General features: G+C 47.8%; 1 protein-coding gene across 5 annotated transcripts in view; it reads right to left on the reverse strand.

Annotated features, from left to right (window-relative positions):
- ANK1 (ankyrin 1) overlaps nt 1-11,011 on the reverse strand; it is a 143,319-nt gene that overhangs the window by 19,062 nt on the left and 113,246 nt on the right. For all 5 annotated transcript variants that reach the window (XM_023214480.1, XM_023214478.1, XM_023214479.1 and 2 more), the window contains one exon: nt 481-1,039. In XM_023214480.1, the coding sequence (XP_023070248.1) occupies nt 481-1,039 (559 nt within the window). The remainder of the gene's footprint in view (nt 1-480; nt 1,040-11,011) is intronic.

Raw genomic sequence — 11,011 nt, forward strand, 5'->3', positions numbered from 1 at the left:
ATGTCCCTAAGTGAGCCCTCCCCGTGCCCTAATGTCCCTAAGTGAGCTCTCCCCATGCCCCGATGTCCTAAGTGAGCCCTCTCGGGGCCCTACTGTCCCTAAGTGAGCCCTCCCGGTGCCCTAATGTCCGTAAGTGAGCCCTCCCGGCAGGCTAATGTCCCTAAGTGAGCCCTCCAAGTGCCCTAATGTATGTAAGTGAGCCCTCCCAGCGCCCTAATGTCCCAGTGTGTGCTCTCCCAGTGCTTCTCGGGGTCTCCCCTGCTGGCCATACCTAGTGGGGTCTTGGGGAGGCACTGGCTTTTGCAGATGGCACCTACACTCCTATATATGGCGTCTGCCAGACTGAATGTATTTGTTCCTGTGCAATTAGAACCCAGGGTCAGGGTTGGCATCAACACCTCTGCCTTCACTGCCGGGCACAATCTCACCCAGGAGCCCAGAAGACAAAAAGGGACCCGGCTCCCGCAGTCAAGCTCTTACCTGTCCTGACTCCTCTCCGTCACCCGACTCATGGTAGGGGAGTATGTGATTCGGGCTTGCCCCCTCTGATGGCCTGAAACAAGAGACACTTCATTCTCTGAGTCCTGCCCTGCACCTGTCGCGTCATCCTGCCTCTTAGAACCTGGCAGCTTCTCTTCTGACCTCTGACCTTCCTCCTGTTCAAGCAAATCGATAAGGCCATTTGTGGCATCTGAATCCACTGTGTCGTCCTCCACAAGTTCCAGAGAGCCCAACTCGGGGCCCCGCGGTTCCTCTGAGAGTGCCCCCTCCAACTTCCACTCGTGACCTGTGGCGTCAGAGTCCTCGGCCTTGCTGCACTCCAGAGAGGAGTCCTCAGCAGTGACCAGGGAAGGCGTGAGGCCCGCGGACCACACCTGCATGTCAGACATCTCCAGCATGGTGTCATGCTCCGTGGCCGCCAAGGGGATGGCGTCTAGGACGGCCACCTCGTTCCAGTACTGGTCTGCACGTAGCGGAGAGGAAAGCGCACAGCCCAGGGAGGCAGGGGACAGCAGCTCGTCCTGCAGTGAGGAGTAACCTGGATGGGCAGACAGAGGGCAACATGCTCCAGCAGCGATTCCTGTCCCACGCATTCACGTGCAGGTCAACGCACACGCACGCACACACACACGCAGGCATGGCCAGAGAGGTGCATGCACATTCGGGGTGGGTTGAGGGCTTTCCAAGCTCCAGGCCCAATGCTCAGGCCTTGTGGCTACTGCCTGGGCATCCAGGCAAGAGAAGCAAGGCTCTGAATTGGGTGGGGGCAGCCAGGGTGTGAGGCAGAGATGGGGGAGCTCCCTGCTGGATGTTGAAGAGGAGATTGGACTCTTTCTTATCCAGTTCAGAGCACTAGATAAAGAAGCCTTTATCCAAAGGACTTGTGCTCCAATCTGTCTCTGATCCCATGAAAGCTCCACTTCTCCACGGCTGGGCAGAAATAGACGTAGCTCCTCTACTCAAAACTTCACTTTAGCTCAGTTCTTAGGTTCTCAGGGATGTACCTTAAAGGGAAGGAAAAGCCACCCAGAACCAGGGGTAGTAACCAGGCTGCCCTTGAGGGGCCTACCAGGGTATACCAAACACCCATAGACCTCAATGTGGTAGTCACATGGGAAACAACCTTCTGGTGTGGCCAGGTGTCACTTTCCTCAAGTTGCTTATTGATTCTAGAAACTCTGAATGATCTAAGGTGCCAGAGGGGAGGGCTCTTAGGGCTCAAAATGGGCAAGGTCAGAAGGCACCAAGAGGCACCAGGTCTGCCCGCCCCAAAGCCCTGTGTCCAAGAGCCCTGAGCTGTTTGTCCCAGCTGCAGGTCAGCACTGACCTGGTGGGATGGGAGCCAGCTCGCTCAGGCCCTGAGTGCATGACCTGTAGTCACCATGGCCTGCCCATCTGCCATTGCCTGCTGCCTGGCTGGGATGGGAGTCCCTGCTGATGTTCTGGTTGGCTTTGGCACTGGCTCCCTGATGTTCACAAGTGACCGTGACACTGAGTGGCATGCATGCACATGGGCATTTGCGGGGCCATCAGCGCTCCATCCGGGGCTTCTCAGCCCTCCTCTGGCTGGGAGCAAGGACTTCTGCTACAGGAGAAAGAGGTCTCTGATGTCCCTTCAGAGCAGGTGCCTCTGTGGGTGGGAGAAGGGAATAGAAGACAAGATTCTCCAATGGTCTTGGCCTGCCTAGGAAACCAGGAAACAAGTACGTGCTTACAGCAGCTAGAAAGCCCACGGAGATGAAAGGGAACGCTGTGAATGGGAAGGGCTGCCCCTTGCATCTCTCTAGGGACCTTCCTGCCATCCAGAGATGTCCAGACAACCCCCAGCCTAGAGTTCAAACCTAGTTCAAATGCTCCATTCTGCCATTCAGTCCCTACCCCCACCTCTACTCACATCCAACTGCCCCCAGGCTGTGCTTTGATTCAAGCCAGGCGGGCTCCTTTCTTGCCCTCTTAACCCTCCACTAAGGGCCTCAGCGCCTGATCACCTGCTCCCCTGCTTTTACATCACTAGCTCCATTTATTCTCATCCACTCACTGTTCAACCAAAACAAGAGAGGTCCGATCACATGCCAGGCACTGTGCTAGGGGAATGGGGATGACAAACCCCAAACACACATGAACACACACACACACACACACACTCACACTCTCACCCACACACTCACAGATAGGACAGCTTCTTGTTTCATGGCATTTTCACAGCTTCAGCTGCTGTTGATCCCTCCCATCTCTGAGGCTGTCCTAAGGCCCTTGCTAAGGCTGTTCTCGGAAATGCAAACCCATGAGGACAGGGCTGATGTCTGCTTTCCTCTCCCCACCCTTTCCTACAACAGGATTGGGCCTCCACTAGCCCCATGACCACTGCAGAGCTCTCCAGGTGTGTGAGGACCCAGCAGCTAGAACAGAAAGACCTCAGGCACATTTAGTGGAACTGCAATTGCTAACATGTACCTGTGTGTTCAACGTGCCTGGAGCCGGGCTGTGTACTCGGCATGCATTCTCTTAATCTCCCCAGGAAAGTTTTCTTCCCTACAAGCCTACTTGGTTCCAGGTCCCAAATGAGCGGGGAGGATGACCCCGTGAAGGTGGGGTGGCTGGGAGCAGGGCAGCACAATGGCAGAGACTGGGGGAAACCCCTTTTAGCTTTGGCCAAACTAGGAAGAACAAGGAGGAGGGAGTGGGAAGAATAGGTGAAATGGGTCACATCTTACCATGAAATGAACTCCAAGTCACTGTACATGAAACTGTGACTTGAGGAATTATATAGCTGACCAGGGCCCTGGCCTTCAAACCCTTCATAGAAAGCCCTCCAGATATACAAAAGCAGGACATTTTGGGGTCAACTGATGATTATTTTTCTTATTACTCTTGCGAGCATTTTTTCATTTACATCACTTACTGAGCATTTTGTTGTTGTTGTTGTTTGAAGCAGAGTCTTGCTCTGTTGCCCAGGCTGGAGCGCAGTAATGCAGTCTCAGCTCACTGTAACCTCTGCCTTCGGGTTTAAGTGATTCTCCTGCCTCAGCCTCTCCACTGGGAGTAGCTCGGATTACAGGTATGCACCATGACACCTGGCCAATTTTTATATTTTTAGTAGAAACAGGGTTTTACCCTGTTGGCCAGGCTGGTCTCAAACTGCTGACCTCAAGTGATCTGCCTGCCTCAAGCCTCTCAAAGGGCTGGGATTACAGGGTTCAGCCACTGCACCTGGCCATTGAGCGTATTTTTAGTGCAAAACATATCTAACGTGTTATTTTTAATTGCCACAACAACCCTACAAGGAAAATAATATGATTCCTACTTTATAGATTAGGAAACTAGAGGTTTAGCAACTTGGGGAAGGTCACACAGCTAGTAAGTTTGGTCTTTTCCATAGACTTTGCCATTAATCTTTTTTAAAAATAGCTTTGTTGAGGTATGTTTGACATTCAATAAATGTGTATCTTTAAAAGGGGGTAAATTGATGCATTGTTAACATGTGTACTCCCATGAAGCCATCACCTCAAAGAAGAAAACGGACATTTGTCACCCCAGAAAGGTCTTCCAAGCTTCTTTGTAATCTCTCCCTTCCCTTTCCCCCTCCACCAACCCCAAACCATTCCCAGGTGACCCTGATCTTCTTTTTGTCACTATATATCACTTTGCATTCCCCAGGATTTTACATAAATGGATTCATACAGTATGCACTCTCTCTTTTTTTTAAGCCTGGCTTCTTTCACTCAACACAGTCATTTGTGTTTCATCCATGCTGATGCATGTATCAATAATTTATTTCTGTTGCTAAGCCATAGTCCATTGGATGAATATATCACAGTTTGCAAATCTATTTACCTGCCAATGGACATTTGGGTTGCTTCCAGTTTGTGGCTATTACAAATAAAGCTGCTAGTCTGTATGGACATAATGCTTTCTTTTCTCTTGGGTAAATAACTAGGAATGGAATGACTTGATCATACAGGAGGTATATGTTTAACTTTGTAAGAAATGATCAAGTGATTGTACCACTTTGCAGTCCCACCAGTGGTGTATGAGAGTTCCAGTTCTCCCATATCCTCACCAACACTTTATATGGCCAGCTTTTTTAATTTTAACCATTCTTTTTGGTGTGTGGTGGTACCTCCTTATAGTTTTGATTTGTATTTCCCTAATGACTAATGATGTTGAGCATATTTTCATGTGCTTATTTGCCATGTGTATATATTCTGGGTGAAAAGTCTGTTTGAATCTTTTGTTCAATCTAAAAATTGAGTTGTTTTCTTATTATTAAGTTTTGAGAGTTCTTTATATATTCCAATACTATAGCAGATGGTTATTTGCCAATATTTTCTCCCAGTCTGTATCTCATCTTTTCATTTTCTTAACAGTGTATTTTGAAGAGCAGAAGTTTTGATTTTGATGAAGCCCAACTTGTCAATTTGTTCTTTTATGGATTGTGCTTTTGGTGTTGTATCTGAGAAATCTTTGTCTTAACCAAGATCTTTAAGGTTTTTTTCTTACGTTTTCTTCTAGAAGTTTTAAGTTTTAGATATTACATTTAATCTATGACCCATTTAGAGTTGATTTTTGTATACAAGGTAATAATCCAAGTTCATTTTAGTTTAGATTTTTTGCATAAATATTCATAAATGATACTGGTCTGCAGTTTTCTTGTTAATTGTCTTTCTTCCCAATATCAGGGTAATGCTGGCCTCATAAACTTAGCTGAGAAGTATTTTCTCATTTTCAACTTTCTAAACAAGTTGTTTCTTCCGTAAATGTTTGGTAGAATTTACCAGTGAAGCCATCTGGGCATGGACTTTTCTTTGTAGGAATGTTCCAAACCATACATTTAATGTCTTTCATTTATATGGGGCTATATCTATTTCTTCCTAAGTGAGCTTTGAGAGTTTGTGTCTTTCAAGGAATTTGTTGATTTCACCTGTTTTCCAATTTACTGACATAAAATTGTCATAGTATCCCTTTACTGTCCTTTTACTACCTGTAGATATTCTATAGATAGTATATATTCCTTATTCCTGATATTGGTAATCTGTAGGTCTTCTCTTTTTTCATAATCAGTTTGGCTAGAGGTTTATCAATGTTATTGATCTTTTCAAATCACCAGCTTTTGGTTTCATTAAGTTTTTCCAAGTTTTTCTGCTTTCTATGTCACTGATTTCCACTCTAATCTTTATTATTTCCTTTATTCTATGATTTTAGGTTTAATTTGCTCTTCCTTTTCTAATTTCTTAAGGTAGAAAACTCTTTATTTTGCTTTCATTTTTGAAGTTACGTGTGCTAGGTATAGAAGTCTAGGTTACTTTGGAGATGTTGTTTCTTTCCTCTTTAAAGATGTGGCATACTTTAAAGATGCCATACCATGTTCTGGCTTGTGTTGTTCCTTTTTTTCTTTCTTTTTCCTTTTCTTTTCTTTCTTTCTTTCTTTTTTTTTTTTTTTGAGACAGGTTTTCACTCCTGTTGCCCAGGCTGTAGTGCAATGGTGCAATCTTGGTTCACTGCAACCTCTGCCTCCTGGGCTCAAGCGATTCTCCTGCTTCAGCCTCCTGAGTAGCTAGAAGTACAGGCACGCACCACCACGCATGGCTAATGTTTGTAGTTTTTGTAGAGATGGGGTTTCACCACGTTGCCCAGGCTGGTCTCGAACTCCTGAGCTCAAGTGGTCCACCCACCTCGACCTCCCAAAATGCCAGGATTACAAGCATGAGCCACCACGCCTGTCCTTGGCTTGTGCTGTTTCTAATAAGAAATCTGATGTCAGTCTTATTTTGGTTCCCTTGTACATAACACATCTTTTTTCCCCCTCTGATTGCTTTTAATATTTTTCTCTTTACCACTGGTTTTGACCAGTTTGCTAATAATGTGCCCTGATAGAGTTGCTCACATGTTTCCTGTGCATGGGGTTCATCAAACTTGTTGGATCTATGTCTTTATGATTTTTATCAAATTTGGCAAATTTTTGTCTATATTTCTTTTTTTTTCTTTTTCTTTTTTTTTTGGGGGGGGGGAATGGTTGAGAACTCTGTTGCTCAGGCTGGAGTGCAGTAATGTAATCTCGGTTCACTGCAACCTCCACCTCCTGGGTTGAAGCGATTCTCCTGCCTTGGCCTCTCAAGTAGCTGGGACTACAGTCGTGCACCACCATGCCCGGCTAACTTTTGTATTTTTTTTTTAGTGGAGACAGGGTTTCACTATGTTGGCCAGGTTGGTCTCGAACTTCTGACCGCAAGTGATCCACCCACCTCGGCCTCCCAAAGTGCTGGGATTACAGGCATAAGCCACTGTGCCCAGCTCCGAATTTCTTACAATACTTTTTTCTTCCTTCTTTTCTGTTGGGAACTGTAATTTCACATATTAGGTCACTTGAAATTTCCCCATAGCTCACTTTCTGTTTCTCCAAAACAGAAAGAAAAGAAAAATATTTGGAGTTTCTCTTGCTATATTGTCAAGTTCACTAATCTTTTCTTCTGCAGTGTCTAATGTCTAATCCTATCCAGTGTATTCATCTTACACATTACAGTTTCATCTCTAGAAGATTGGCTTGGGCCTTTAAAAAATATCTTCCATGTCTCTACTTAACTTTTTTTTTTAATATCTGAAATACAGTTACAATCACTGTTTTACCATCTTTGCTAATTCTTTTTTTGTTTTTTGAGACAGAATCTCGCTTTTGTTGCCCAGGCTGGAATGCAATGGTACTATCTCAGCTCACTGCAACCTCTGCCTCCTGAGTTCAAGCGATTCTCCTGCCTCAGCCTCCTGAGTAGCTGGAATTACAGGTGCCCGCCACCTCACCCAGCTAGTTTTTTTTGTATTTTTAGTAGAGACAGGGTTTCACCGTGATGGCCAGGCTGGTCTCAAACTCTTGACCTCAGGTGATCCACCCACCTCAGCCTCCCAAAGTGCTGGGATTACAGGCATGAGCCACCACGCCCAGCCCTTTGTCTGCTAATTCTAACATATTTGTCAACTCTGGGTCAGTTTCAATGGGTTGATTTTTCTCCGCATTATGGATCCTGTTTTCCTGCCTCTTTGTGTGTCCGGTTACTCTTAATTGAATGCTGGACATTGCGAATTTTACCTTGTGGAGTGCTGGATGTTTTTGTATCCCTGTATGCTTGAGCTTTGTTCTGTTATGCAGTTAAGTTACTTGGAAGCAGTTGGATCCTTTTGCATTTTGCTTTCAAATTTTATTAGGAAGCACTGGAGCTTTAGGGGTTAATTTTTCCCTATTTCTGAGATGAGATCCTTCTTTGTCTCCTGAACAAAGGCTGTGAGAGATTAATTGGGAATAGCTGGCTAATACTCATCTGAAACTTGCGGGGGACCCTCTGTAGGTCTCCAGAGTGTTCTATCTGTGCAACTGTCTCCTCTCTGGTGCTCTGTCTTGAGAACTCCAGCTGTCTTGGTCTCCTTGGACTTTCAAAACAGTAAACTAGACAGCTGTAGGACTCACTTCATTTATTTCCCATGCTTTGTGGATCAATGTCTTTTGTTATTTGATATCCAATGTCTTAAAAACTGTTGTTTCATATATTATGTCCATTTTTTGGTCTGCAGTAGTTTCAAGCAGGAGGGTATATCCGGTCCCTGTTGCCCTGTCTTGGCCAGCAGTGGCACACATTGCATCTGACATGGCTCCTTGGATTTGGCTGGATGAACATTCCATCACTCCTTGAAATTGGGATGAGACTTGAGAACTGGGAGAGGGCAGCTTTGTAGCCACAGAATACTTGAGGCTCATTCTTGGGTTTCTTTTGTGACTTTCCCACCTTGAGACTTCCACGGTATTCACTTTAATGGAACTTCACCCAAATAAAGATGTAAGGGGCCGGGTGCGGTAGCTCATGCCTGTAATCCCAGCACTTTGGGAGGCTGAGGTGGGTGGATCACCTGAGGTCAGGAGTTCGAGGCCAGCCTGGCCAACATGGTGGGACTCGTGTCTCTACTAAAAATATAAAAATTATCTGGGTATGGTGGCAGGCACCTGTAGTCCCAGTTACTTGAGAGGCTGAGGCAGGAGAATCGCTTGAACCCGGGAGGCAGAGGTTGCAGTGAGCTGAGATTGCACCATTGCACTCCAGCCTGGGCAACAAGAGTGAAACTCCATCTCAAAAAAAAAAAAAAAAAATGTATGGATACAGAGAGCACATGTACCACCTCTGCAGGAAGTCCCTGCTTGTCCTCACTCTGGGACTCCTTCCCTGGTAGCAGTATTTAGGGTGCATGCCCAGCTGTGTCCTCTCCCAGCCTATGCAGGCTGAGATCCAACGCCGCCGGTAGCTAGTTGTACTCCTGGTGCTGGTGGGGATCACTATGAAGCTGGAGCAATACTCGCAGAAGCACAAGTGCATCCTCATGAGGAACATCTCACAGGTCTGGGGTGGACCAGACCATAGGCAGATCCACTGGATCCCCCAGGGTGAGTTCCAGAATGTCTGTCTCTCTGGTAGTCTCATGCAGCCCCACCACACCTGGGTCACCAGCCCCTCCCTCAGTCTAGAGACCTCCTCTTGGGGCTACATGTTGGAGAAGTCAGGTAAAAGGCAGCCACACATATCAGTTTGGGGCCGCATATGGTCAGGTGGTCCCTCCTCATTCGAGGTCACTGCCCTGGTTCTGTGCTGACCCAGAGGTAATAATCGTCCTGCTAGCTTAATGTCAGCAGCAAATGGGGCAACAGGGGTCATCAGACAGCCTCGCCCCTGACAAGGCCACACTTCACTAGCCACAGTTGTGAAGAATTGAGGGAAATAAAACATGTTTTATTCCTGAGTAGACATTAGTTTGTGTCTGATTTATCAGGCCAAATGGAGCTCACATGGGTGTGGGATGACCATTTCTCCTCTCACAAGGGAAGTCTGTTTTATTTTCAGAAACATGCTATTTTATTTTGGCTCTATAGGCCATGCTTTTTTCATGTTTATTCCCAAGGCCTGGGCAGTCTTCTCCTGTATGGGAGAAGCACACTGGCCTTTTGGCCTGAGTGCCTCTGCTCTGGCCAATTCAGGCGCTGGTGGCGAGCAGAGCTATGGAGGGAGAGACAGCCTCAGGCTTCTAATTCCCGGACACCACCCACTTATGTCGCTCTCACAGAGCTGCCTATCACTGCCTGGAGTCCCAGGGCCTCAGAAGGAGGCTCAGACACACAGAGGGACCAGGAAAAGCACAAAGGAGCCAAGGTCCAACTGTGGGCATTGGTGCAGTGGGCTGGGTGGGCACCAGGTCAGGCCATCACGAGCCCTGCCCACGGGAGAGCAGAGAAGCTGCAGAGCCTGTAGTGTCCCCCCAACTCCTCAGACCTCTGACTGTCCTGCCACCTTCTCTCCAGACCACAAGGGCATCCAGATGAGGGCCAGACTTTCTGGGGCAGGGAGGAAGGCAGGAAAAATATAAAGACGCCAATTCTAGACCAAGCAGGGCATTGGTGCATGAGTCTGCTGGGGCCGGGGGAGGGTGCATGGGGCACAGAGCTGGGTCTAACGGGGACCCGCCAGAGAGGGCATCGGGGGCTGCTGAGGCTGCACAGAGCAGCCAGGAAGCACGGAGCATTCGACTGTGACCATCTGAAATCAAGTACTCGGGAGAGGGCTCCCTCAAAGACTGAAGTACAGTCATGCCACTCTTTGGCCATAACCCTCTGGTGGCTTTCCAGCTCACTCCACATCAAACCTAATGTCCTCATGACAGTCTATGGGTGGGCTCCGTGCCACCCCTTCAGCCCCCACGCCTGCCCTCTCTCCCGCTGTCCCTTTGCCTCCGCCTCCAGCCCCATCCTGTGAACACATCAGGAAAGCCCTCTTCACACTCCCTGCCCTGAAATCTTCGTCCTCAGCGCCGACGCATGGCTCTCACCTCATCTCCGGCAAGTGCTCCAACGCCGCCCGCTTCCCTTGCACCATGAGTCCCCCAAGCCCCGACATTGGTCTGTTTCTCCTGCACCATGTGCGGTAACTGCTGGCGCGTGATACAGTCCCCCACGTGGTTCTCCTCACAGGAGGGAAAAGTTCCACGAAGGCAGATTTTGGTTTTGTTTTGTTTTGTTTTGTCTGGTTGAGAACAGGTATCTCTCTCCTGCCTAGCACAGTGCCTGGCGTGCGGTTGATGCTTGAAAAATATTTGCCAAATGGGCTGACCCCCTGAAGCAGAACCCTTTCAGCAGACATGGAGTACACAGGCCCAGTGTGTACATTCTTGCCTGAGAACCACTCGGGCAAGAATGCCTCAAAGCCTGGTGGAAGCCAGGGGTCTGTGGCCTGGGGAGATGCTCACAGATGCCCAGGTCTGTAACTGTGAATATTCACACTCATGCGGTTCTGGTGGCCCATAGTCCTGTAGGTGCTTCATCAGGGCACAGGAAATCAAAAGTGTGCCCCTCTGACTTGACCGAAAGTACGCGCTGGGTGTTAAAGAAGCCTCCACACACGGGAAGGCAGAGGAGCTTTCTCACCAGAATTTCCCCAGGTTTGTGACCTCCCTCAACTGCTCTTAGCCCACTGAGCTCCTGTAA

The sequence above is a fragment of the Piliocolobus tephrosceles genome, chromosome 7, assembly GCF_002776525.5.
Source record: "Piliocolobus tephrosceles isolate RC106 chromosome 7, ASM277652v3, whole genome shotgun sequence".
Lineage (NCBI taxonomy): Eukaryota > Metazoa > Chordata > Mammalia > Primates > Cercopithecidae > Piliocolobus > Piliocolobus tephrosceles.